This window comes from Electrophorus electricus, chromosome 24, assembly GCF_041902795.1.
Source record: "Electrophorus electricus isolate QZ-2024a chromosome 24, ASM4190279v1, whole genome shotgun sequence".
NCBI classification, from domain to species: domain Eukaryota; kingdom Metazoa; phylum Chordata; class Actinopteri; order Gymnotiformes; family Gymnotidae; genus Electrophorus; species Electrophorus electricus.
The window spans coordinates 6,774,284-6,802,122 of NC_137520.1; the positions used below are offsets into that span (position 1 = coordinate 6,774,284).

At 45.4% G+C, this 27,839-nt stretch overlaps 3 protein-coding genes across 17 annotated transcripts in view; 1 reads left to right on the forward strand and 2 right to left on the reverse strand.

Moving 5' to 3' along the window:
• Positions 1–727: 727 nt before the first annotated feature.
• slc16a7 (solute carrier family 16 member 7) lies at positions 728–4,079 on the forward strand. 7 transcript variants are annotated; one of them, XM_081706603.1, is made up of 6 exons: positions 728–784; positions 1,303–1,527; positions 1,852–1,995; positions 2,538–3,386; positions 3,488–3,545; positions 3,655–3,784. In XM_081706603.1, exons 2-5 carry the CDS (start codon positions 1,311–1,313, stop codon positions 3,496–3,498), a joined length of 1,221 nt encoding a protein of 406 aa, XP_081562729.1. In that variant the 5' UTR covers positions 728–784; positions 1,303–1,310; the 3' UTR covers positions 3,499–3,545; positions 3,655–3,784. The 7 variants fall into 7 exon arrangements, with proteins under 7 accessions (XP_081562729.1, XP_081562724.1, XP_081562730.1 ...); XM_081706599.1 differs by lacking the exon at positions 3,488–3,545 and adding an exon at positions 1,058–1,107 and having other exon boundaries at positions 732–784; positions 3,546–4,079; XM_081706598.1 differs by lacking the exon at positions 3,488–3,545 and having other exon boundaries at positions 729–784; positions 3,546–4,079.
• si:ch211-220i18.4 (SRSF protein kinase 3) lies at positions 3,853–10,046 on the reverse strand. Of its 3 annotated transcripts, XM_081706605.1 has the most exons (13): positions 9,399–10,046; positions 7,951–8,033; positions 7,694–7,802; positions 7,445–7,532; positions 7,271–7,358; positions 6,888–6,994; positions 6,608–6,737; positions 6,404–6,450; positions 6,175–6,282; positions 5,100–5,169; positions 4,918–5,010; positions 4,569–4,755; positions 3,853–4,416 (listed from the first exon to the last, which is right to left on the reverse strand). In XM_081706605.1, the coding sequence occupies exons 1-12, from the start codon at positions 9,446–9,448 to the stop codon at positions 4,571–4,573; spliced, it is 1,158 nt and encodes a 385-aa protein (XP_081562731.1). In that variant the 5' UTR covers positions 9,449–10,046; the 3' UTR covers positions 3,853–4,416; positions 4,569–4,570. The 3 variants fall into 3 exon arrangements, with proteins under 3 accessions (XP_081562731.1, XP_035378518.1, XP_035378519.1); XM_035522625.2 differs by having other exon boundaries at positions 3,853–4,755; positions 9,399–10,045; XM_035522626.2 differs by having other exon boundaries at positions 3,853–4,755; positions 7,966–8,033; positions 9,399–10,044.
• Positions 10,047–11,709: 1,663 nt separating this feature from the next.
• Positions 11,710–27,839, reverse strand: part of plxnb1a (plexin b1a) — a 43,616-nt gene continuing 27,486 nt past the window's right edge. For 3 of the 7 annotated variants that reach the window (XM_081706595.1, XM_081706596.1, XM_081706593.1), the window contains exons 11-37: positions 26,939–27,535; positions 26,036–26,170; positions 25,134–25,256; positions 24,862–24,955; positions 24,553–24,719; positions 23,929–24,080; positions 23,573–23,678; positions 23,247–23,383; positions 22,173–22,349; positions 21,184–21,412; positions 20,799–21,041; positions 20,443–20,619; positions 19,819–19,967; positions 19,630–19,730; positions 19,314–19,531; positions 18,985–19,163; positions 18,710–18,776; positions 17,534–17,680; positions 17,016–17,181; positions 16,158–16,261; positions 15,664–16,014; positions 15,415–15,575; positions 15,132–15,279; positions 14,953–15,017; positions 14,793–14,868; positions 14,488–14,562; positions 11,710–14,371 (exon numbers count right to left, since the gene is read on the reverse strand). In XM_081706595.1, the coding sequence (XP_081562721.1) occupies positions 14,267–14,371; positions 14,488–14,562; positions 14,793–14,868; positions 14,953–15,017; positions 15,132–15,279; positions 15,415–15,575; positions 15,664–16,014; positions 16,158–16,261; positions 17,016–17,181; positions 17,534–17,680; positions 18,710–18,776; positions 18,985–19,163; positions 19,314–19,531; positions 19,630–19,730; positions 19,819–19,967; positions 20,443–20,619; positions 20,799–21,041; positions 21,184–21,412; positions 22,173–22,349; positions 23,247–23,383; positions 23,573–23,678; positions 23,929–24,080; positions 24,553–24,719; positions 24,862–24,955; positions 25,134–25,256; positions 26,036–26,170; positions 26,939–27,535 (4,449 nt within the window). In that variant the 3' untranslated portion in view covers positions 11,710–14,266. The remainder of the gene's footprint in view (positions 14,372–14,487; positions 14,563–14,792; positions 14,869–14,952; positions 15,018–15,131; positions 15,280–15,414; positions 15,576–15,663; positions 16,015–16,157; positions 16,262–17,015; positions 17,182–17,533; positions 17,681–18,709; positions 18,777–18,984; positions 19,164–19,313; positions 19,532–19,629; positions 19,731–19,818; positions 19,968–20,442; positions 20,620–20,798; positions 21,042–21,183; positions 21,413–22,172; positions 22,350–23,246; positions 23,384–23,572; positions 23,679–23,928; positions 24,081–24,552; positions 24,720–24,861; positions 24,956–25,133; positions 25,257–26,035; positions 26,171–26,938; positions 27,536–27,839) is intronic. The other 4 variants (XM_027008408.3, XM_035522309.2, XM_081706594.1 and 1 more) reach the window with 4 other exon arrangements.

Below are 27,839 nucleotides of genomic sequence, written 5' to 3' on the forward strand. Positions count from 1 at the left end.
AATTCATCCTACTACTGATTCAGAAGTACTTTGCTTGCACATCTGATGAAGGACCTTTGTGTACTTCACTACAATTTTGAATATCTCTACATCCCTTACTACAGTACACTGCAGTTACTCACCTACAATCTTCTTCTAATACACACACACACACACACACACACACACACACACACACACACACACACACACACACACACACACCACTTAATCTTAAGTACTCCTACTAAAGATTAAGACTGAACTTATTGGACTAAACTCAACATTGTAGTCAGCTGAACTGTCCTCTACAATTTCTTTTATATTATATTTATATTATATTTCTTTTATATTATGATGTTTTGTTATTTAAGTTCAAAGCAGCTATTTAAAAAAAAATACAATTTATGTTTTCACTTTCAGACTTTCAAATGTGTAAAAATTCACATTTTCCCTTTTGTATGCAGAAAATAATTTAAATATGCTTTGCCAACCTTGAATTAAAAAACAAATTTTTAAAATGGAATTAAAGGTTTATCAACTTACTAGTACATCCTTTGTACTGATGGTTAAAAACATTGTCAGGTCACTTATATGTGTTAACACAGCATTTTAATCAAAGGGATTTCCACTTTAAACAAGGATTTAAAATAATAATCAAACCCTTTCCAGTGTATGTAAACTGAAAGAGAGAGGGTGGGGGCCAGGGCAGGTAAGGTCTGGTTAACAGAACGAGCGCTTCTTTGATAAAGAGACAGAGGACCATGCGGTTATCTACAACCGTGTCTCAGCTCTGCACATAGAGGTAAGCCTATGACTAATAACCACACTCATTTAATAACAGATATTTCTCAATTCAAATCAGAAATGTTTCCACTTTTTTTTCCCTGAGAAATTCTGAAGCAATAAAAATAAAAAAGAAAATGTATTTACAATATAATATATATTGTAGTAATGAATTAGTAGCATAAGGTAATAGTCTATGCGTTACATTTTCCTTTATGTTCACATGAAAGCTCCAGTTTCTAATGATTCTCTAAAGGATTTTTAAATGAATTATATTTTTTCCCTCCATGAGGCATTGGCGCAAAAAAAGAGACTTAGAGAGCAACTGTAACAAGGCAAAATGTATGAAATATTCTTAATTGGTTTCAATAATATTACTGTCAGATTTTTAATTACATAATTCTTACATAAAACACTGAATAACTACAAAAACTCAATTCCCATTTTTGATCAAAGCTTTAATTAAAATACAGAGATGAAGACCTATTTATAGATTTAATCCAACATATGTATGTGATTTCTTGTCTCTTTGCAAAGTAGCCACAATGCCCTCCACAACCGTGACTAGCCTGGGCTACACCCCTCCTGACGGAGGCTGGGGCTGGGCGGTAGTGTTTGGATCATTTCTATCCATCGGCTTTTCCTACGCCTTCCCCAAGTCCCTCACCATCTACTTCAAGGAGGTCCAGGAGTACTTCTCCGTCTCGTACAGTGAAATCGCATGGGTCTCCTCCATCATGCTGGCCACCATGTACGCAGGAGGTGAGGAGATTCCCACGTTTGTTTGTTTGTTTGTTTGATTGTAAGCAAAGCGTTCTGGTCAACCATATGTCCCCAACGAAGTCTACAAGTAGTCAGCAAATACTTAAACAAAGCAATTAACTACAGATTACATTCACGAGCACACAACTGCATGACCACCCAGACCTACGCTGTCGATGCTAGCTTGCCGCTGTGTGCAACCGAAGGTCATACCCTGGTGAGACGCACTGCGGTAGCTTTGAGTGCAGGCGTAATCCTCGGCCTGGCCCCCTGCCTTCTAGACTCTTCCCTCGTCCTTCAATCTGTCTCTCTCTCTGTCTGCAGGACCTGTCAGCAGCATTTTAGTCAATCGCTACGGCAGCCGGCCAGTGGTCATGGTTGGCGGCCTGATGGTTGGGGTTGCTATGGTGGCTGCTTCTTTTGGCACTACCATAATGCATCTGTACATATGTGTAGGAGTCATTGGAGGTATGTTACTCATCAGTTGTCCCCAAAAGCTTGGAAGGCACGAGGTGAAACTTTGCTTCAGGCATTTGTCATGCGAGGACATTTGGCCAGTAACTCCCTGATTCGTCAGGATTACTAGAGCGGGGAACCTCCCCTGTGTGTGTTTGTTGATGGCTAAAGGTCAAAAACTGAACAGGGCACCGGTCCACGGTCAGCCTAAGATCCCAGTTTTTCCGCCAAGCTCTCTCGGCTGCTGTCCTGCATTCTGTATCAACCGTTAAGCAGCCCAGCAGGGTATCAGCCCAGTAGATTTTACAAATGCGATTCGAGAAATTATTTTTTTGCAAATGAACAAACATGCCCTTAGTAACAATGACGTTTTACACATAAGTTGACGTCTTTCCTCACAGATGAAATTTTATCTTGGGTGGTTTTGAAGCCCCAAACACCTTTACAAGTATGACAAGCATAGGATGAAAAATATTTAAGGTATTGATCTACATTAGGCAATGAGACAGAAGGGCAAATAAACACTTGTGTCATTGTGTAATCCAATGTCTCAGGTCTGGGCCTTGCCTTTAACTTACAGCCTGCACTGACGATCATTGGGAAGTACTTCTTGGTAAAGCGACCTATGGCGAATGGTTTGGCCATGGCAGGGAGTCCAGTGCTGCTGTTCACTCTGGCCCCACTCAACCAGTTCTTGTTGGACAACTTTGGCTGGAGAGGGAGCTTCTTCATCTTGGGAGCCATAGTGCTCAACTGCTGCGTGGCAGGGGCCTTGATGAGGCCCATCACGATTACAGCCAAGCCACCTGCGAACCAGAGTGGTGGCGACGATGATGGAGCAGTCGGGAAGACGGACCCTCAGGCAGTCAGATTGATCGACGGGAAGCAGCGGCCCGAGCGGGCGGGATGTCTAGCACGGGTGAACAAACTCATCGACCTGTCGCTCTTCAAACACCGTGGCTACCTCATCTACCTGGTGGGGAACGTGGTGATGTTCTTCGGGTTCTTCGCCCCTGTTGTGTTCCTGGCCCCCTACGCCAAGCACCAGGGCACCGACGAGTACTCGGCCGCCTGCCTGCTCTCCATCTTTGCCCTGGTGGACATGGTGGCCCGGCCTGGGACAGGCCTGGTGTCCAACACGCGGTGGATCCGGCCACGGATTCAGTACTTCTTCAGCTTCTCTGTGGCGTACAACGGGGCGTGCCATCTGGTGTGTCCCCTGTTGCCTGGCTATACAGGCCTGGTGGTGTACGCCGTGTTCTTCGGCCTGGCCTTTGGGATGGTGTGCGCGCTGCTTTTTGAGGTGCTGATGGATCTGGTGGGCGCCCAGCGGTTCTCTAGTGCAGTTGGTCTCGCCACCATCATAGAATGTGGCCCCGTTCTCCTGGGGCCCCCGATCTCTGGTAAGTCTTGTATAATCCTCAGATTTACATCTACTCAGTCCAGTAAAGTCAACAATCTGATATTTCACACTACCGTCCATCATCTACACTTTACAACCCAGAGATCACTTGAAACTTGTCACGCTAACGGATGTGTGCTGTGGACTCCTTCTCCTCTAGGTGCGTTGGTCGACATCTTCATGGACTATAAGTACATGTACTTTGCGTGCGGTGTGATGATGCTGGTCCCTGGTCTCTTTCTCTTCATTATGAACTTCTTCAACTACAGATGGCTGAAGCAGGAGGAGCATGAGAAGAAGCGAGAGGAGCTGCCGATGGGCTCTGCAAGAGAGCTTGCTACCATGGAGGAGACCAAGGATAGCGAGCAGAACATCAAACTCAACCAGGAGAAGCAACTTACAGACTCAGATAACAAAGAGCCTTAATGCTCCAGGCTTACACCGCAAGCAAAAAGTTCCTTCATTCATGTTTTTAAACAAGATGTTTATTGTACCGATGTTGCTAGAATGGTTCTTTTGGCTATGACATTTTGGACTACCAATATTAGTGCTATTTTCTTGTTTTCTTTTATTATATGGGCATATTTTTGAGAGTATATTAATAAAATTATTCAGAAATGGCTACGAATGTGAAGGTATGTACAATATATGTATAATAACCATTGTCACAGGAAATTAAATCATTTTTTTCATATATTCATTGTATATTATTCAAAATTAGCACATAGTTAGCTGAAGTAATAACAGTAGGTTGGTTAAATAACCAAAGAGAAATATCTTGGCACCAAGATTAACCAGTATTGTCCAGTAAAGAAACAAAATACCTCAACAACACTGTATAATCTCTTAAAATTTGTTATATGACACAATTAAAACAAAAAATGTCATGTTTAATATGTGGAATGTATATGGTCATGTCTTCTAGTTGATCTCCAAAATATCAATGTTACACAAAGCAGTCAGCTTTAAAAATCCAGTGCTACCTGAACTTTGTTGTTTACATGATGAAGTCTGAAATCTTGTTCAATCATCTGTCAAACATAAAAACCTGTTTTATTATTATTTTTTTAATATAAGCATCACAACCAAATACGAGCAATTTGCTAAGGCAAAACAATGTGAAATTCCGTTATCAACCCAATCACTATATTAAAGGAAGAAATAGGTCAAAGGTGACGTGTACAGTCACAGTTTTAGCCACGTGTGTTGAAGACACTGAGCTGCCGTTGGCCTCCGTTCTGGCAGGAAGTCCAGCATCTGGAGCAGGAAGTCAGAGAAGAGAGAGGCCTCTTGGAGAAGGAAGTGATATTTCTCCACCAGGACATCATACAACCCCCATGGACGAAGGATGGGAATTCTCTGGAGGTCTCCTTAGGAAAAAAAGTACAATTTAGAGGATTTCTTTGTTCTTTGCATCGCAGATTTGAATTTAGCTTTCTGTGTTAGGAGTGGTAGATCAATGACTCCTGTAATGTCTGTAAGAAAATCAAAAGTATTTAAAATGATGATTTATTTGCTTCTTTTCTGCTCACCTTTGTGGTTGAAGTACTCAGATGAATATTTACCAGACAGAGCCACTGACGCAGGGATCTTTCCCATGAGCTCAATGATATGTGCAAGGTGATCTAACAGATCCAGAACAGGGAGTATAAACAGTAAAACCAGCCTTTTATCGGATGCACTATATTTTCCGTATTTTTAAACGATACCCTACCTTCTTCTAAAGAAAAGTTCTTCCCGGCTTTGGGCTCAAACAAAGAGTCACCAGTGGCTAGCTCGAAAGCCTGTTGGGAAAAGAGGCAACCTTATTAATCTGGCCTTTAATATATAGACTGAACGTTAATACCTGGTCACCAGTGCTCAGCAGTCCAACCAAAGGACACCATGTCCCTAATTGTTCAGTAGACTAGAGCAAAGCGTAGCACTGATCCGGCACGACAGGGACGGGTCAGTGCCATGAACACACAAATAATAGTGATAATAACACACACACACATAGAAAAGTGCTACTAGCTAGTGATCTAATACTGGACTAGAAGGGAGGGGGGGGGGATTAAAAATAAAACGAAACTTGTTAACACTAGATGAGGATTTAACAGTGATGATTTTAATATCACTTGAGACTTCAGGTAAGGAGGGTTTGGTACTGACAAGTAAGATCTCAGTTTTGTCTGGATTTAACTTTAGGTACATATATATATATATATATATATATATATATATATATATATATATATATATATATATATATATATTCATGTATGCAAATTACACATTTTTCATTTTTGTGAAATTTGTGTGCTCTTGTTTTAACTGTCTTAACTCTTTTTGACTTTGGAGTTGTCACATTTTATTTCACTGTACCTTTGTACCTGCTACAAAAGGGCACATGACAAACGAAGCAAATGAATTTCTTTTAATTTAATTGAAAATTGGCACCATCTACGTTTTCAGATTAGATTCAGTTAATGATGTTGGGGCAGAGCTGCAGTGCATCTAGTGCTGATGTAAATCACCTGCAAACAAATCGGATTTTGGATCACGGCGCCAAACTATGCAACCAAAAGGGAGAACGCATATGATGAAGAGAAGGGGATTTAGAACTGAACCTTGAGGGACTCCTTGATTAACAGGGGCAAAAGGCCTTAAACAGTATTTATCAAACTGAAATCTGCCAGAGAGATAAGATGTAAACTAAGCTACAATGGTGAAAGAAATTCCAGTGGAAGCCAGACAAGTAAGATCAATATAATGGAATGCAATGTTTGCTTAAAAGTTTGGAGGCTTACCATGCAGGCTACACTCCAGATGTCAGCAGGGGGGCCATAATCAGAGCCCAGCAGAACTTCTAGCGAGCGATATTGTCGAGTTTGGATCTCTTCACAGAAATGCTTGTACTGAAACACATGCAGACACATCGTCTATGACAATAGCCCTCTTTCCTCTGTTTAGCCTCATGGATAGTTTATCGTTGAAGCTAGTAACAGGCTATGAAATGCATCAAAGTCTTGGACTCACCACCCAGCAGGAGCTACCGAGGTCTGCAATCTTCACCGAAATGTTACCTGGATATTAAAATGAGTAGTGGGAGAAAAACCGTATTTAGGTTTGCTGTAGGATTACTTATTTCCTTCTCAGTTTTCCTACCAGTTCTGATGTGTGCTGTAGGCCTACAGAGTTTGAATTGTCACTCTGTGAAAAGTGCTACACAAATGAATTCACCTTGTCTTCCCTTGATGTCTGTTTTACAAGTCGAAGGCTGCCGGCACGGGCAGAGCAGAATGTTCTCTGGCTTGACGTCCGTGTGGATGATCTTACAGTTGGTATGCAGGTAGTCGAGACCCTCAAGAACCTGGGAAAGAAGTGGTCCAAAGGGCTCAAAAGCCAACACAGCTTCCAGTTATAATTGATGCAGCTGCTTTCCGATTGGCTAAAGGACTATTGTGATGTCACAAAGCAGCTGCGTACAGCGTACCGTGCTCGTCCGGCTTCCAGGACTTACCTGAGTGATGAGGCTTCTGACGCAGGCGAGCGAGAGACCAGGCTTCCCAAAACACACCTGCCAACAACGCAAGTCTGGCCCCAGCAGCTCCAGGACCAAACACATGTCTGTACGGCCAGGCTAAGCCTCAAAACAATACCCATCACCGAGGTCCATAAAATGGCTACATGTGTACAATTGTAGTTTCTGAGTAATCATATATTCCATCTTGAATGAGGGATTTTATGTTGATTTTGACTTTAATAAAATGAAAAGTATAGCCGGATGCACTCAATGGAAAATTAGTATTGAGGATCTCTAAATAAACTAATGCTGGTATGAAGAACACGTGCCTGCTTTATATGGGTGTTAAACATGATTTGTTGTGGGTCATGAAAGGATACGGACGCCATTAACACCTGCTATCTTAAACTCATCCAGCAACTGCACAATGCGGTCTCTCTGAGGGTGGCGGCCTGCGGGACCACTCGCCTGGAGGATCAAGAAAGAGACTGAAGTGAGCCTGAGAGACAGAAAGAGAGAGAAAGAGAAAGAGAGAAAGGGAGAAAGAGACTCACGCAGCGAAGTAGTGTTAGCTCGTCTTGGCCTGCCTGGGTGAAGCCAGAGCCACTCTTCAGGATCTTAACTGCTACATGCTTGCCGGACCTAAAACACACACACACACACACACACACACACACACACACACACACACACACACACACACACACACACACACACAAACTCTAACTTCACATAAACATATTACATACACATTTAGAGGTCACACATTTGAATATGTAGCATGTACCATTATCAGGATATACCTGAGGTCCACACAGAGCCACACTGTAGCGAAGTAGCCCCAGCCCAGCTTGGATAGAACCTGGTACCTTTTGTTAAAAACATCCCCAACATGTACAGGGTGGTAGCCTCCTTCAGACCGAGCAGACACAAGAGTCAAACAGTTCTAGGTTAGTGGTTCCAGCGACTTATTTGTACCGTAGGCAGTCAACATGCCACCGACGCTCATTGTGACTGTCACGTACATAAGAATGGTGCCATTGTGTTAAGTATACCAAACCATAGATTTGCAGACCATAGCAGTATTCTCTGGAATCCTCATGACTCTCTGTGTTATCAGGCTCCAGACGTTGAAAAAAACTCCTGTTTCGGACACACACACACACACACACACACACACACACACACACACACACACACACACACACACACACATTCAGTACACCACATTTAGACTCTCATACATTAGCTCTATAGCATTAACGTACAATTATTAATAACTACTAATTATTATTTAAGGTACGTGTCCCATAATGCCCTAGTAAAGAAGGACAGGATCAGTGCACTACTTACAGACACACAGTTGTGTCCTTGTACCAAACCCAGTGGTGCAAATGAATGTCTTATGCAGCAGAAAGCTAAAGATCTCACCCCAGACATCTCTCATAGAGCGCCCTGTACGCACAGTGAAACGTTCTTAAAATCACCCTTCAGTCCCAAACAGTAGCTCTGTTTGATTGCTTTTAACCCCAGATTAACTTCACATGCAGTTTAGGGTTTTGACTCACAAAACGTTTTTCACGTCACATTATTGTTTAACAAAACTATCACTCAAATCCCTAATAACATTATTACCAGCAATACCATTTATCTTTTGTGTTAAGATATCTGTGTTAGTGCCCTTACTCAATTTTGCAAAGGAAATCAAAATGTGTATTCTGACCTTTGGCCTTATCACTGCCTACAAATTCTCATCCTGCCAGTTTGTCTGTCTATCAAGTGCCTGAAGCTAATATTTTTTGGTTGAAACCTGAATATATATATAATATATATATATATATATATATATATATATATATATATATATATATATATATATATATATATATATATATATATATATATAAATATAAACATTTCTGAAAGTCTGATGTTCACCACTCTTATAGAAATCTCCCGCTCCCTGTAACATACACTTGCAAAGAACACAATAACAACAAAAGCACCATTCTCCAGTTTAACCACATTAACATACACATCCGTTGTGTGCAGACATCTGAACCAAAACCAAAGTTGTGGGTGAACAAGTCACATGCCCACATGTGCATTCAGAGATGAGCTTTACATGTTTTTGCGCACGTGGCTTGAAACATTAGTACCTTACTACAACATAACCAACACTGTGAAAGTGCAAGAAGGTAAGATGATGTACACTTCGGTGCAGATCTGGGTGGAGGAAGATGACTTACACTTCGGTGCAGATCTGGGTGGAGGAAGAGGACTTACACTTCGGTGCAGATCTGGGTGGAGGAAGATGACTTACACTTCGGTGCAGATCTGGGTGGAGGAAGAGGACTTACACTTCGGTGCAGATCTGGGTGGAGGAAGAGGACTTACACTTCGGTGCAGATCTGGGTGGAGGAAGAGGACTTACACTTCGGTGCAGATCTGGGTGGAGGAAGATGACTTACACTTCGGTGCAGATCTGGGTGGAGGAAGATGACTTACACTTCGGTGCAGATCTGGGTGGAGGCGCTCTGGGCCCTGCTGCTCGCCATGTCGGAGGAGGTTCTGGCTGCGGGCAGAGACCTGCTGTGCACTGTGGGTGTGTTGAGGAGAAATCCCTCACTCTCCTTCGCTTAGTAACCCTGCCACACCTTCTTTCTCTCTCTCTCTCTCTCTCTCACACACACACACACACACACACACACACACACACAGCTGGGGGATATTCTGAGGAAAGACAGGTGGCTGAGGCAGACTTCTCTGGACTGTAATAGTGTTTGATACTGATAATCCCTTGCCCAATCAAACAAAACCAAACTGAGCAGTAGCGTCGTTCCCGTTATTGTTTTCTGTTCTTAATGACAGGTCAAACATTAAAACAAAAGCTGACACTACTTTCATAACTAACGATGTATGTATGTGTTGTTGGTGACATTCATATAGAACTTTTAGGGCTTTGTAAGTGATCATTTTGTGCCACAGGCATATATCATAAGTAAAACTAGCAAAAGCCAATTCTTCACTCTAGCCAGAGATCTCAGTTGGGCCTGAAAAGGTTCAGAAGTTGTCAGAAATGAGTTCAAGGCCTGTAAAAAGAAGCCACAGCAATTTATAACCCATGCCGTCTCCTGGAGAGTTTGGCATGTCAGTGGCAACCAATGGAAAATGATCTGAATTTATTTTTTTTGCCCCCCCCCCCCCCTTGTGGCAGCTTGGAAATGGAAGAGTGGGTGACCCCCCCCCCCCCCTCAGCCACCCCCCCAGCCAGCTGGAGCTGAGAGGCAGCTTGGCAGAGTGGCTCACCCTGCAGTTAATGTGAGCCTGATAACACTCACTGCTGATCCCCCTCTCGGAGACTCTGAGCTCAGGCTGGTCGGAGTTCCACAGAGCAGGAGCTGAGGGTTACTAGAAAGTAGCATGAGAGAAGCAGATGAGAAAGACATCGGGTTTCATGTCTAATAGTCAAAGAATCCAGCAACCTCTGCAGGCGCACCGCCTCACGTCTGGGTCCCAAAAGTACTTTTTGGAAAAAAAAAGCTTTTAATGTTGTTGTTTTGAAGCACAGCTGTGAATAATTTTTTTTTATTTGACCTGCAAGGTGAGGGTATGTTGTTCTATCCTTGTGTGGAAAAGTCATCTATGCACAGCCTTACTGGCTGTTGCTGGATTTAACCTGATGTCTGGCTATTGTTTTATCTTGCTGAAGTACTTGTCAACACAGGATTCATTGAATATAGATCATAGGTGCATGCCCGACTGATCCCAAGGCATTTGTATTGCTAAATATAGCACATCACTAACTGCGCTTGTGAACCAGGGCACTGGCTTCTTAAGTGCACAGGATCTGGCTCTCGCTCTCTAGAAGTGACACTGTTACCTAAAATAAAGTGGCTCTCACTTGCATCACCAACACACTTCTAGTGCCTCTAATTTCAGTCATGGTACTTCAGTGCCATTCATGGGGTTAACGTGCAAGTGGACGCGTATTCCACAGTGTTGCCGCTTAAACATTGTAAATCCTTTCATATTAATTTTAAGAGTTACTTAAAATCGACCGACTTGGATTAAGAGCTATAATCAAAGCAGAACACAGATGTTGCACCGAGTATTGGTATTATTTATACAAACGGGGGGTTTATATAGAGTTAGGGCAAGTTTGGTGATATCCGTGTTAATGCTTATGACTCAAACTCAGTTAATCACCAGGTTTAGTACACGTCTTGGAGCAGGGAAACCACCAAACTGTGCTGACCTCTGCCACAGCAGCTCCGGATCCAGGCACCTCGGATATTAAGTGACTGCAAGGTTTCGAACTCCTCTGAAGGCCGAATCTTACCCTGTCATTACGTGGAACGGACCGATGCTGTAACTGACCGCTTTTGTCAGACCTTTCTCATACAGAGGTGTGTACGTACGCTGACACACAACATCCCTCACTGACCTGTTGCAGCCGATTTTAGCCATGACAGACGAGCATATTCTGGTTCAGTTGGGGCCCTCTCTGACTTTTTTTTTTTTTATCCCAGTCTGTGCAGTGGGTGTACACTGTAGATCCCTTACGATGGTAAACACGGCCTCCGTTTTTAGATAAGGTCATTATACAGTGACCTTACAGCGCAGCATGTTCAGGGACAAAGATTTCCAACATTGAAATGAAACGGAATTCACATTAAACTAATCAGTATGTAAATCTAAATATTTAGCTCATGGCAGGCCTGAGATATAATTAGACACTGGAATGAAAAACCAGATCCAAGTTACAAACCCCGGACTCCAAATCGAGCAGACAGCTTGGCTCTCATGACTGGTAAGGTTACTTTTCTGACAATTTTATTAAGGACAGCTTACACAAATGTACCACTGCTCCACTGCAACAGGTCAGGAAGCATACAAGTGATCACAACATTTCTATTTACAAAGGCGCAGCGAAAAAAAAAAGACAAATGTTAACGTGACATCATGAGCACAGAAAAGTAGATCAAAATACCCCCAAAGCATTATTTACATAACATTTCACCACCACATGAAGTACCCCCCCCCCCCCCCCCCAAATAAGACCTGTATCTTTGCAAATGTCTGTATTCAGTAAACAAAAACCATTCTCTGGGGTAAACAAAGCAATTAAAGACAAAAATCATTTGTGGGAATTTGGTCGTCACATAAATCCACTTGTAGCAGTCAATTAGACTCCAAATAAATAAATAAATAAATAGAAAGCCAGGATCACTCTAAAGAAAACATTACGCAGTCTAACTGGAGGCCCACAGTGGCTTGCATTACCCATTAATGCGCCTGATACGTTCCAACCAAAGAACTTTTGTTCTTTATAAGTCGACAGTGAAACTCACCCATAAAGCATTATAAGACCACATGAACGCTAAGTGCATGCCGAAATTTTACATAAAGCTCACAATGGCGTCCCTAATGTGTGGTGAGTTCTGGCATTTGGGGATACCGGGATTTACTATATGGTGACCGGTGAGCAGTTTTCGACCTGAAAACGAGGACATGTTCAAAACACTCAAAATCGTTAGTCGCTCTTTTAGAAACAGAAGCTAACGGGGGGAGATTATTTGGTGGCAGGCCGGCCCATAGCAAGGGCCCAAAAGCAGTAGTACTATCACATGGTTAAGCGTTTAAACTAGACTAGTCATTAAGAGTTTGTCGATACCAACAGTGCCTCGTTACGTCGCACGTCATAACCGCACAAACGTTAGAACATTAAAGCAATATTAACGAGCTAGATAAAAAACCCACATCACTACAATTAATATAGACAAATAAATTAAGAAGAAGTAGTGAAAATGACTGATGAGATCTACTTGATAAGGATTCCACTTGTAATTCTGGAATAAGAAGCCTTTTCACGTCACTGAATTGCTGACGTTGATGTGCGTAGCGCGTGGTGAGTACACAACACAACCACGCACTTCTGAACGCCATAAGGAAGATAAGGGCATAAAGCGATATGGCAGTACACACTGCCCAAGTCAGTCTTCAGTAACGATGAGCGAATTAACAGCAGGACACCTGGCACGAACTGTGTTAGTTTAGCCTTAAGGGTGTTAATGCAACAATTTGTTATTAGTGTTAAATCAGTTCCATTTCAGCTAGGGCTCAGGTTAGGTTTGTGAGTGCAGGCATGGTTTTGTGTCTAGTGCTTATTATAAAATGGATAAAGTTATGCTTATATAGCGCCTTTCGAGAAAGTCGCTCTACAATTAACACAAAAGGCTTTATATCCAGTCACACGCCAGCGAGAAGCAGCAGCCAACTCTCGACCGTAAACGTCAGTCCCCTGGCGGACTGAATCGGATGCAGTGAGTAGAGAGAGAGAGGACAACACCCAGGACAGAGGGCCATCCACCACTGGGCACTGTGGGAGGAAACCTGAGACCCTGGAGGAAACCCACACAGACCAATGGAGACCATGGAAACATCACCCCGCTAGGGACTCAAACCCAAGACCCCAGTCGTGGGAGGCCAACATGCTAAACCGCAAGCCAGCGCGCTGCCCAGATGGTTAGGAATACTTAAAAAAGAGAGAGAGAGAGAGAGAGAAAAAAAAGAAAAAAAGAAAAAAACACCCCCTTTAACTTCTCTCCCAGTTCATATAGAAACGATACTGCCTGAATATTTGCTTGCCCTTTCGCATCATATCAACACTGACAGATTTGGACTGTACATACAAACTGTACTGCACATCATACAAAAAGCAATTACATACGCGTCTTGCGTTGATTTTCCATGACCGCTATGCAGCCGAAGCCTGGAATTTTCATTCCATGCATCTCATGTTATGTTAAGTTGCTAGATGAGATTATATTTGTCTGAAATGGTTTCAATGAAACAATAGTTTTCAAGACAGAGAGGGAACATTAAGCACTTAGATATATAACTCTGAACAGGTCAGACTGATCGAACCAGCAGGGCTCTCCGGAGACAAACCTTGTGGTGTCACTCACGTTGGCATCATTTTTTAAAAAGCAGCTATGAAGGATCTTAAGTTCCTGCTGCCCAATGCGAAGCAAAGAGTTATGGGAAAACAATTTGCATAAAATCTTCTCAAGCATCAGTGAACATCTGCTGAAGGTTCAGAGGGTATCCAGGCAAGCCTGCTAGGCACTGAAATGGATTTTGCTTGGGAGTTGAGCAAGAATAGTCCAGCTGCAACTACATATGAGCTCCCGTTACAGTCTTGACGTCGTTGGGCTAGTGGCTGCACTGAGATTCACTGTTCCAGGGAATAACCTCCTTATCTTCTCTCCTTGTAGGATACGCTCGCCGCCGACGTGTGCATGCCTGCAACAAGGACCTCCTAACCCAAAGTGCTCCTCTAGGAGCTTCAGCTCCTCCTCGGAGTCCGAAGGTCAGAGGTCGGTCACTTTGTTCTCCACGGCTGCGGCTATCTGCTGAAGCCTGTAACCCAGTTGCATCTTCTGAGCCGTGGAGTCGTCCTCTAGAGCTGTGATGATCTGGTGGCCGGGGAGGGGAACAGACGAAAAAAAGACGATCAGGCTGAGGAAGGTCAAAGGCCAATCGGAGGTCAGTGGACGCAAGTGAAACTGGACGGACTCTGATATCCCCTCACCTGATCGTAATATTTGTTGATGTACTTGTATAGCTCATGCAAGGCCACTAGGTGATTCACCTCACTCGAGTAGTTCTGCAAGGCAGGAGACATTTAGGCAGCAGACAAACGGCAAAATACCTGATCGATTTGCTAAGGGTGGCAACAAGCGCTCTCGCCATTTCCCCATTTCTTCCATGCTAATTAAATAAAGAGATCAGTGCAATCGATCTAGAACATTCCAAGGAACACAAAGGAAGGATGCCCCTGACCCTGACTACTGGAAGCAGATAGACTGTTGGGAAGATAAAAACGGAACTGCTCACCCTGGACAGCTCTGCCAGGGCCGAGTTCATCTCTTGGTCACTGGCGGAGATGGTCTGCTTTATGTCTGCGTAATACCTGCAGCGACACAAGAGTGACAGCGGTCAGACCGCAGAAAGGCCTCACGTGAGCCGAAGCAGAAGAGCATGGAAACGCACTCACTTCTCCACCATCTGTTTGTAGCGCGGGATGTCTCGAGCATACAGCAGCTTGTTGATGGGCGAGTCCTGATTGGAGCAATGCACAGATGAGAGGTTGAAATCGCACCCACTGCTGGCTCCTTTTCTCCATCTCTGATTGGCTAGCTAAGCCTTGTAAGGTTCTGGTCCTAATTGACTCACCCTGCCCAGCTTGTGGTCGGCTATGGTGCAGGAGTCCATGAAGGTCTGGGCAATAACAGACAGCACTGCATCCACATTGTCCGAGGCCTGAACATCGAAGATGAACTGTGGGTTCTTCAAAACATTGATCCAAAACCTCAACGGCAGACTGTAAAAACAAGATACGCACTGGTTAAGGTTTGGCGTTTTCGTTATGTTTTATTAAAATAAGGTTTATTTTTGCTTTTCAGTTATGACTCATTACACAACTAATGACCCGGTGTGAAGTTGCCGAAGCCCTTGCCTGTTTGTCTTCCAGATGTGGATGGTTTCTGGGTCTGTAATGTTGTGCTGTGCTGCTTGGTCGTCCAGGAGATCGAAGAAATATTTCACGGCCAGGGGAACCGGCCGACTGGTGCTAAGGATCACGGTGAACAAGTCATCCACAAACTTCTGCAGAGTTCCCTGGAACAAAGAGATGGGCAGCTGGAGTATGCACGCGTGTCCTTGCTGGGTTGCGTGTGCGCGACTGCGCGTGCTCACGCGCATCTACCTTCATCGACAGCAGGCGTGTGAGGTAGATCTCCGGGATGGCCTTGGCTCTCTCCCGTTCTCGCTCTCTCAGACTGCCTCGCCGGTGCTTGGACATCTCGGGCTCCTCGCTGGCTTTCACCAGGTGCCACAGCCTCGTCACCCCTTCCTCCCCATCCTCCAACATGGGAGTCTCTGACACAGAGGGAGAGACGGGAACACAGGGAGAACGACTCGGACGTGCAGGAGTGTTCGCTCGGATACGCAGTCGGACGCTGGGAGACTCACTCTCTCCGGGCACATAGTCGTGACTGTCGTGGTGGACTTGTTTGGACTGCCGAGACACAAGGGTTACCGTGGCACCATCCGGAACCTGCACGGAGCAGATTAGAGTCGCTGTAAGAAAACTCAAAACAATCACCAAGGCAACTGCATACCGATAAAGCGTCTTTGATGTATACAACCAGAATTGACTGTTTTACATATATACTAAAAATAATAATTGATACATTTTACCTTATAGTGCTGCAAAGTGTTGAGGCGTTTCCATGACCCCTGCATCACTGAGGTCAGGTCTTCATCAGACAAGATCAGGTGACCTGCCATCCCTGCTCGCCACTCTACATTAGCAATGGAAGAGGTTGCAAGATTTCAGGTGTTGCCCTTTCTTAAAGGGGTCTTAATGATTTCTTAAATTAACACAGTATCCATTAAAACTTCCAGTCTGACTTCAGAGCAAAATCACAGCACTGAATGAAACTTGGAAAGTGGAGAGGCATCATGGATCTGTAACACACTGCATTTGTCAGGCTACTTCTGTCAGTGATAAAAAAAAAAAAAGCTTAAAACATTTCTTTACTTAGCGCTTAACTAGATTTTATTAATTTTTAAAATTCAAATTAATTACTTATTATTTAAAACTATTTCTTTTATTTTTTTGCACTATTATCATTATTATTATACTCCTTTTTCTCGTTGCTTTTATTTGTTGCATTTTTTATTGTCTGTTTTATTTCTTGGAAACATTTTTTCTTTGTTTTATTTTATACTGTAAAGCAGTTTGAGCTTCCCTCTTAATGTATGAGAGCTAATATATAAATAAAGCTTATCATTCTTATTATTTTAAGGCACAAGTCATGCAAACATGTTTGAGAATGAAGGGATGGATACGTTAACTGGCGAAAATACTTTTTTATAAATAGAGGATCAATAGCTGGAACCATCACGACATGCTGCTGGTGTGTCTAACATTCATTAATCATCAGCCTTGGTGCCCCTCTGCTTTACGGTCCGACAAACACAGCTACAGCACATAAGGGCCTGTTCTCAGACTTTATATTCGTGAGAGTGGCCCCACTTGGCCTCTGCTCTTACCCAAGTGCACCGAGTCTGTGGAGGGCCTCTGTGAGTACGACGTGCCTTTCCACGTGTGCTCCAGGAGCTTTTCCTTCACCTGTGTGATGGTGTCACAGTCCAGCACTTTAATAGGAACCGTCTGAGACTCACTAGCGCCCCCGCTGGTTACCAGGGCATTCAGCGTCTGCGGGACAAATCGGCATAAAGATATATTTGGAATACGTGAGAAAACACCTTGCGGTCTGCTGTTAAAAATATTTCTCCGTACTGTTGAAATGAAAAAGGCTTCTCCTAACGTTTCGAGAGACATTTAGACGGCAGTTGCTGTCAGCAAGAATTCCTCGTCAGCGACAGCGATTAAACACTTCGGTAACCTGATTACAGGATGCCGTTCCGTGAGATTAAACACCGATCTGACAGACAGGGAAGAGAAGCCACGTGTCACGCACTGCGTTTCCTCTGACGAGAGATTCACAATGACAGCGGCGCTGAGCGGCGTGACGCCACACCCTTTACAGAGGCCGTGCGTCTCTCACCAGCGTGCGATATTCCACGTCCTCGCGCAGCAGCCGGTTGTCGTTGAGTGTGTACTTGGCCTTGCCCGTCACAGCATCCACGGGGCCCTTGTCCACCTGGTGCTTTATGGCTCGAAATAACATGTATAGAGATTCACCCGCCGAGTCCTACATTGCAGAAGACACCGCACATACAGAATGACATTAACTGCCATTCCCACTAATAATGTTGTTGTTGTTGTTATTATTGTGATTATGGTTATTATTATTAATATTATTATTACTTTATTTGTACAGAAAGAGCAGAGCAGCAAGTTAGGATGGAACCAATATAACACTAGGGAAGAATAATGTTAGATTATGGCAAATAGAACTGCAGACAACAGCAAAAAACCCACAAGAAGGCTACAAGAAAAAAGTAATGTTTGATCTTTGTTTTAAAGCTGTCAGCAGGAGATACCTGCCTCATAGCTAGTTGGCAGAAAAGGACAAACAAACAAAAGGTCCCTTCACAAGACAGCATTTGGTCATCTTAAAGTCTGATTTGGAAATCAGATCATCAGATGCTGCCACTACCAAACCAATTATATGTTTAAATATCGTTAGCAGAGCTTCCTGTTCCTGAGGTGAAGGAAACCAGCATTCACCGAGGCATGATTGACAGCTCAGATCCAACAGTAACACCTAGACGCCCAAGTCCAGGTCTGGACTGTAGACTCCTGGACTCCAAGTACACTTAAGCAGACATAGCTAACAAAACGATGTTTACTTATACGCGACTTGTCAGTGAGCCTTTCCCTGTCCATAACTGTGGTGCGTTTCACCTTTATGCTGATGTGATACGAGCCGTTTTGCTGCCTCATGTGACGTCCCTTCTACCAAATGTACCGGCTCACTCGAATAAACACTCGGCCTCGGCGGTGTTATTTGCCTCTGGCTCCCTGCCATTGCCCCATTACCCCACCTCCCTCCCTGCCACTGCCCCAGAGGCTGAGGCATAAGGAAGCGTCATCTAAGATAACAGCGCATTGCCTTCCTGTTAAACAGATTAAAGACAGTTTAGGCCAAGTGGGCTAGAACGAGCGCCTGTACCCATCCCGTTAGTAATCCAGCCTGACGGTTGTGGATGTGGACATAAAATGCCGGATTAGCATCGTGCTAATCTGGGTGCACGGGAACCGGATGTCTGGAGCTCACCCGGAGGAAGGAGTACAGGCAGATGCTCATCCAGTTGGTCAACAGCTTCTCCACTACCGACTCGGTCCTGCAACAGCAGAGGAGACGAGACGAGACGAGACGAGACGAGACGAGAAGGAGGAGGTTTCGCCGTGAGTCACACAAAAAACAAAACAAGACTAACACGGTCACGTATACAAAAAGGTCCTTAAGACGCACGCGGCGGCGGTGCTGGGTGAAAGACACAGCACGGTGGAGGCTAACTTGGACGACGAATGTGCCGTCAGAGAGCTGACCTGCGTAGCATGAGTTTGGGGTTCTTGCAGGTGTACTGCTCAACCAGGTGACCCAGCAGGGTTTTCAGGATATCGGTGAAGTACTCCAGCTTCCCGTGCAGTGCCACGGTGAGGAGGGAGGCCACGTAGGCGCGATCCCGCGGAGAAAAGGTCCTCTGGCCCTCCAGGGTGTGGATGAACTGCGAAAAGGGTGCAGGAGGGGTTCAGTCACACCGTGCCAAGTGTGCGGGGGGGGAATGGCCCTGTTCCGTGCGGCGCGCGTGTTCAAAAGCAAGCCTCGGACCGCATGCTCAGACTTGTGCGTGGGCTTCGTCTGGAGAGGGGGCTACCTTGGTGAGGAAGAGCTTGCTGTTGAGCAGGTTGGAGAGCTGAACGAGGCCCTGCTCTACCGTAGCCCGGCGACAGGCAGGCACGTCCAAGTCTCGCCTCAGCGGTGACTCCCGGTGGCCAGGGAAGAAAATCCGATCCGCGTAGGAGCGATAGTCCAGGAATGGGATACCTGAGCCCACCAAGTCACTAGACATGTCCATCATCTCAGTCATCAAATCTAGGAAGAGCAAGACGGAACATGGGGTTATGAAATGGCCGCTGGTACCATATCGAGAGAAACGTAGACCGTACGCTGCGTCCACCGGAGCAGTGTACCTGTGAACTCCTTCTTGCAGCGATCCCTCACGCTGGTCTCCAGGTTCTCCAGCTGAATCTGGACCTTCTTGTAGTCTCTCAAAGCCTGCTTACTCTTCCTCCTGTTCACCGTACATATTGCACACGGAAACTTACGCACGCGCCTTCACAACCCAGAGAGTTAAGTGACTACCGGGCTTGTTGGCGTACCTGTATACGAGCACAATGACCAGTACGATGAGAGCCACAACTGAGGCACCAACCCCCACCCCCACCTGAGCCTCCAGAGGGAACATGGGCTGGCCATGGGAGTCATACTGCACCCTGCCCAGGGAGAAGTTCAGATTCCCCATCCGCACCTAAACACACACACACACACACACACACACACACACACACACACACACACACACACAGCATGCAATTTGCATATGGAGCATTTAAAGATAGTAAAACATATCTGATTGCACTGGTACTGGCCCAAATGATCAGAATGGAAATCAGAATCAGAACCTGCTTCTTGGCCAAGTACGTTTCCACATACAAGGAATGTGACTTAGTGAAATTGGTGCATCAGTCAGAACAAAGACAGAAAACAGAATACAAACAGGTAAAACAGTAGATACTATACTATAAAACTATACAAAGGAATGGTGTAGGACCATAGCGTAACGGACAGCACTTAACAAACCATAGACCTTACGAGGGCTACTGCAGTTAGATGTGGCTTACATGTCAGTGTGATGTAACTAACGAACGCATGCATTCCTCCCAGTGGACGTTCATACATTCCAGAGCATGAAAAGAAACCAGATGGGGGTTCCAGGGACTCACGGTGAACTGGGGCAGAGCATCCGGGCCTTCCCGCTTCACGCTCACGGGCACGGACGGCTGCTGAGAAGGAGGCTCACAGTACAGGTGGTTCCTCGTGAGGGTCTTCACCGCACACACCCCATCTCCAATCAGAGCCACCACCTCCTCCTTTAAAATGGCCAAGTCCAAATTCTCTCCCTGCATCCAAACGGACAAATCATTCCCTCCAGTCTCAGGCTAATATAGGGTATAGTGATTAAAGTCGGGTTGTAAAAAGGAAATAGTTTAAGTACAGATATTTTTTAGCTTTGTCGCCAAATCTCAGAGCAGTACTGTCACGTTACAAGAAGTGTAACATGTGTCGCGGTGTGCTGTACCTCCACAGCTATGATACTGCCAGGTTTGTGGCGGTATGGTTTGCCGGGGTCATCCCTGCTGAGCGGGCGGAGGATGGGGTTCGGTTCGTACACGAACGGCCTCCCGCCGACTCTCTGGAAGTCGAAGCGGAGGTTGTCCAGCAGGAAGTGAACGGCGACAGCGGCGTGACGAGCCTCGGGGCCCAGCGCGGGCGTGGGGCACAGGAGCAGAGTGGAGGTGTTGAGCATGCAGCGCTCCTCCATCTGAGGAAAACACAGCGTAAACGCAACTGCACTGTACCCTGGGATACATGGTCAGTGGAGGGACCACACTGCAATTCATATCTATACATGCACGCATGTACACACACACACACACACACACACACACTCATTCAAAGCCTACCTGTGTGACATCACAGAAGCTCTCTTCAGGACAGCCGGTTTCTGGAACTATCCGCCGTTGCCTTTTGAGAGGCCAGAGCTTGCTCTCTCTTCCCGAGTGACCCTCGCTCTTCCTCTTCCTCCTCTTCCTCACCTGAAAGGGCGGCTCCAGGGGTCTAAGGGTCACGCGGATGCGAGGTTCCTGGACCACGTCCAGGTTCTGACCATAAACTCGAATGACCCGACCTCCACTGCGTGATGAGTGACAGTTTGGGCCCATGCGGTGAGGAACACACGTACTGATTACACCACCTTGGACACTTTATTACGGGCAACTATTTCGTTCTGGGTACAACCCCCCTTTCTGCTTACACAACAGCCCAAAGTGGCCAGAGTATAGATTAAAAAACTAATGCAAACATCATGCATCAGCCCTACCCATCTCATATCCTGCACACCACTGTTGTAAAGATGTTTCGAGGTGCTGAGGTATTAGGTATTCCTGAGCTACTGCTGAATTTGTAGGTTACCAGTCTTTTTTTTGGTTAATTCCATGTACTCAGAAGTTAACGGACTGATAGAAATGTGCTCTCTGCACAGTTATGCCATGTTCCTAAAGGTCAATTTGATCAATGATTTGCTTAAAAAAAAAGGAGAAGTGATATCTGTATATTCTGTGCATGTATTGTATACAGTTTAAGGCTAAATTTGTAAGTCTTTAAATAAGAAGTATTTACAAGTTGTTATTATTACAGTGATTACAATATTTTTGGTATAAATGTATTTTGAAAGCGTGCAGTTAACATTTGCCCTTTGGTCAAAACCAGGTCACTGATGGAAAAGCCAGTAAATGGTGTGTAGGGGATATAAGCCATACAGGACTACTGCTCCACCACAGCCTCAGTGAACATTACTAGAACAGACCAAGGCCAAAAGGTACTACCTTATTTAGGCAAATGAAGTTTTTTTTTTCCCTGCATATTTCCGAGGAATCTTGGAATGAGGACATACCTGAGGAAACTTTTAGAGGGAAATGCGTTGGTGATGTTGGGGTCTGGGGTGTAGTGATACAGGGCTGTCTTTAGATGGCGCTCTGTTCTTCCAAACTGTACACTGACCCCATGTTCTCCTGTTTTGTTACTGCCACTGGTCACGCACTCAATTCGTTCATCTTCCCATTTAGGAGAGCTGTAAACAAAAGAATTGAACTCTCCATGGTCATAGTCACCCTCCCTACTGTAAAAACCACACCTCACGAGTAATATTAGATTTAACTGTTGCTAAAAGAGTGAGGCCAAAAAAGGCAGCGCAATGATAAATAAGGTACGACTGAAGGTTTTTTTTAATGCTTTTAGAGATTTAAATTTTAATGATAAATATTTTTTTAATTGTTTTAATATGTACCCGTTAAAATCCACATTAAAATGCGTGTTAATTCAAGTCCCTGGTTTCTTGCGTGACTGGTAACCTTTAGCACTGAGCAACATTCTGCTCTTCTTCAGTTTCTCTGTGGGCTTAAACACATTCCAGTCGGACGATCACTGAAATCTTCAAGCCCCAGATAAATTTCCTTTATGAAAGCAAGAGACACTTCAGATGTTCTGCTAAAAAAAGGAAAGTGGCAATCTCTGCTTTCTGTCAGCTTTTATTACTCCTGCTTATGCTGAGGTTTGCAGGCAGACTTGGCATGAACCGTGGCAAATGTACACAGCTCCCAAAATCAAATCAGATATCAAAGCCTACTACTGTTCAAAGCGCGTTCCGAATAAACACAAAATGCGCTAACATTCATGCGACTACACCTTAAGCTTCCCGTTTTCGAGAAGGAGGTTTATTAGTCTGAATGCTTAAACAATCGCCACACTGGAATGTATTTAATCACGGTGAGGAACTGTAGCGGAAAACAGTGGGCACGTTCCCTGATAGTTTCCCCATGCGATCATTTTAATAACATGCAAGTAATCAGCAAACTCGTCCTTTAATTCTTGATTGTGTAGTTATTCAAAGGCTCCTATAAGCTTCAGTGTGAGATACTTCAGTGGGTCTTAATTTACATGTCGAAGAGCGTTGAATGGCGCTACTCACATGAGACAGGGAACTCCACCAATCAGCACTCTGATTTCACTGGCCTGGCCTGTCATTAGGCCCCGCCCCACAATGGTGAGTAATGTGCCTCCTGATATTGGGCCTTTTAGTGGAGACATGCTCAGTAAGACTGGGTCCTGAGAGAATCAGAAGGTCGATATGCTTGAACCAACCAGTTCACTAGAGTGTGACAATCTAGGGTAAGCAAGGTGACTGGATTTAGATTAACACAAGTCTGGTTAATTTGTAAAATGGTACACCATAAATCTGAGGGGTCATTTGTGTACAGGGGTCAACCTGCTGGGGTGGGACGAGGGGACGGTTACCTGGTAGTGGAAGTGCTGGGCTGACTGTCCTGACCCTCCGCCTTTAACCTCCACAGAAACCTGTCCTCTTCTCTCGGCACCACTTACTGTGGTCTCACACACGATACTGAACACGAACAAACACACACACACACACACACACACACACACACACACTAATTCAGCAGAAGTTAAACTCCAAAAGCTTCTGTTATTAAACCAGAAGTGTCAAAGTACAGGTGTCTCCTGTGCTTACAGACTAAATAAAAAAATACTTAAAATAAATAAGTATTTGTTTAAGTATTTCCTCCACCGCTGACTGGTGGTGGTTGGGTTTACTAGTTTGAACAGACAGTGTAAATGTATTCAGCGTATACCTAGAAGAGATCTCGTATCGACTAGGGAGGACTGTGCATGGCGCCCCGGCAACAGTGACGGAGTGCTGGATGTCCTCTGTCCTCTGACCCAGGTTGGATCCAGAAATGGTGATCAGAGTCCCGCCTTCTACTGGACCAGACAGAGGCTCTATCTACCACACAATGACAACATTATCAGGGAGACCTGGAGAATGCACGCACACACACACGCACACACACACACACGCACGCACGCACGCACGCACGCATGCACGTACACACACGCACGCATGCGCCACGCACGCATGCACGTACACACACACACACACGCACGCATGCACGTACACACACACACGCATGCATGCACGTACACACACACACACACACACGCACGCATGCACGTACACACACACACGCACGCATGCACGTACACACACACACGCACGCACGCATGCACGTACACACACACACGCACGCACGCATGCACGTAAACACACACACACGCACGCATGCACGCACACACACACGCATGCACATACGCACACACGCACGCATGCACATACGCACACACGCACGCATGCACATACGCACACACACACACACACACACACACACACACACACACACACACACACACACACACACCAGGTGGATGTGGGGCGCAGGGCAGATGTGCTGGATGTGGGCGGTGCAGGAGTCACGGTGGACGCAGCGGGAGCGGGACCCCTCGCACCACGTGCAGTCGTAGAGCGGCTCGGCTGTGTAGCAGCGGCTGCAGTCGGCGCGCCCCACCGAGCAGTTGTACAGCCTCACTGTGAAACACACGCACACACACAGCCGAGGTGACCAACACAAACGGCCTGCAAACACACTGCTTGACAGGAAAGTCCAAGCAGGGCTGCACGGCGCAATGTGGGGGGTGGGTGGGGTTCTCAAATGGCACTCATCTACTACCGTGCAAGTCACGAGGACGGTCCGTCACAAACGAGTCGCGCCTCCTCACAGCAATTGTAGCGTTGTATTCATCCACATCCGCAAAGTAGGAATACTGAAACACACAAGGGCACGTGCACACACGCACAAGTTTCAGTTTTGCTTCTTTCAGAATCTTGTCCATACTCCAACACTGGAGTCTGAAGGACAATTGCACATAAGTTTATTCGGAAAACCACCAGGAGACTTTGTTATGAATTCTGCGAGAGATGATTGGTGGAGCTGCAGCAGACCTGGTGGAGCTGGCAGGTGATGTAGAAGAGGAAGGGCCGCGTGTCATCCACCTCCGCAAACGCTGTGACCACCACAGACGTGCCCTCGATGGCCAGCACACACTCATAATCTAGGTCCACATCCTGAGAACATGCACACGCACACGTGCACACACACGCAGACACAAGAAAGGTTACAAATCTCTTATGAGCCTCTCCTAAAGTGATGGTTCTATGTAATATTTAATAGCTAATAGCTGTAATGTTATGTGGGAAGCCACCTTGGTTAACTAGAATCACTTCCTTCCTTTGAAGGCTAAATCGTACTGGAAAGCTGAACGTTGACATGGATGATTAATTAAAAAAATAAACAAATAAATGTACTTATTTATATATACACACCAATTCTTGCTAGCTACATTAGCTTCATAGTTCAAATGCAAAAGTACCCATCACATTAATGGCAGACACCAACATGTCTGGGCTAGCCGACTGTACTTGGGCCAAGTGAAAAACTGGGCAAATTTAATGTCGTGAGCCATTCTGTTACGGTCCAGATACAGTAAATTCAGTGAGTGTCAGTGAGTACAGTCCGTACAGTAAGTACAGTATTTTTGCTCTGATGTAATCTTTCTTAATTTAAATAAGAATCTTACTGGTGTCTCATAACAGAAAAGTTTAAGCTGTACATAAGCTGTGCATAAGTTTAATTAGCATTAGTGATCACACTGCTTGGAATTCTTTAAATGACAGACAGCTTTAGTTAGATATGTATGTCCATTCCCCTTTATAAACTTTGGTGATCACGAGTCTTTTAGTCCTTTGAACATCAAAAACATAGATTTCATTTTCATTAACATTCATTTGCCTTGGAGGCCAAAGGGAGTGACACTGCAGTGTCAGGTTGGCGTGTCACGTCTCACCTGGTACAGGTGCAGGTTGCGTGCTACCAGAGTGATCTTCCTCTCTGTGTTTATAGGCAGGAGGGAGGACCCTTCAACACTTTCCACACAGGGACAAGCATAGACTCCCCCAGTCACCAGCAAGTCTTCCTCGCCCTGCACACACACACACGCACACACACACATGCACACGCGCACGCGCACACACACGCGCACACACACGCACGCCCTCTTTAAACCTTTTATGACATGACTGTGAATGTAAAATATTTAAGCAACAACAAATGAAATAAATTCAAAAATGTTTCCTTTACTCATGGCTGCTTGTTTCAAGTTGATTCTATTGCACAAACTAAGCTTAATAACTGCAAGTTAAAACACTTCGTGCTTGGAAAGGTTTCTCAGCTAATGGAGTTATGGAACAACGTGAAGTTTGGGAGGAAGTCCACACCTGAAACTCCACCCTCCCCTCTCTCCATGTGAGGAATCTCAAACCACACCTGAAACTCCACCCTCCTCTGCACATGACTACAGCCTAAAGTTCACTCAAGAACACCCCCCTCACACACACACACACACACACACACAATCTCCCAGTCACCTCTGCTCCAATCCCTATAGAAGGCCTGGTCTGAGTTTGTTAGGTTGTTGGAAGAAGAGATTTCAGGAGACGAGAAAAGATATAAATAGAAGGAAAAATGAAACACACACATAATCTGATCCCTGAGCCTAAGTGTACACATGCTCGGCCATTTGATCCCTCTGGATGAGCCACAAATCAAGCATTAAAACGTGCTTGTTAGGTATGTATCGTTCGCGTAACAATGTATATCCAAACTGCTGGCCAATAACATGTTCTTAGAATCACTGGGATTGGTTCAAATGGCCTCGGCTTGTGCAGCCAGCCGGATAAACCAGACTCACCGCGAGGAAAAAGTCGTCTGGGTCGGACTGGTAGTCCGTGTCGGGGGCCTGAGGGAAACTGGCTGAGTCGTGACCCGCCTCGCCGTCTCCGGACGGAGCCGAGGCCGAGGACGCCGGCGGCCCCGTCTCCGGGGCCGCCTCCCCCTCATCGGCCTCCCCAGACCAGAGGGTCACCACGTCGGCCGAGGGGGCGGGGGGCGATTCCCCGGAGGGCCCCGCCGGGCTGGGAACTTGGACTGGCTCTAAAGCCGACTCTCTGTGGGGCAGATCAACGGGAGCTACCCAGGCAGTCCCTTTACCTTCTACGCTGTCGTTAAGGAAAGAACGAGCCCCCGCTGCTGTGACCGGAGCCTGTGCGGCCAGGAAAGGCGCGGTATGCCGTAGGGTGGTGGGCGTGGTCGTGGGGGGGGGTGTGCTCATGACAGCTGGGGTAAGGATTGTGGTTGGTTCTGCAGTGGCCGCGGGGAGAGTAGTCAAGGCTACGGCCTCTGTTGTTATGGAGGTTTTGGTCAGCGCCACGGTAGAATGCATAGGAGTGGCTGACGTGAACTTATCAACGACGTGGGTCGTTTGGGGAGTAGAGGTCGGAAGTTGGAACTTGGAGAGGGGTCAGGATGAAAAGAGGGAGAGGACAATAGGAATATGGGATGACATTAGTGACGAATGTGCAAAGAAAAACAAAGCATTATAGACACTTGTTATTATGGACAAAAATGTTGACAAGACAACAATGATGAATGTGATTACTCCTAGACGTTTTTAACAGCAAGCAAACGCAAATCAGTAGAACTGCTCAGCTCTGGGGCTAATCTATTCTATCGCACTTCCATTGCTACTTACAAAGAGAATTTGGGAAACTTCAATAACGTTCACAAGCTGCCACGTTTACCAAACGTTTTGT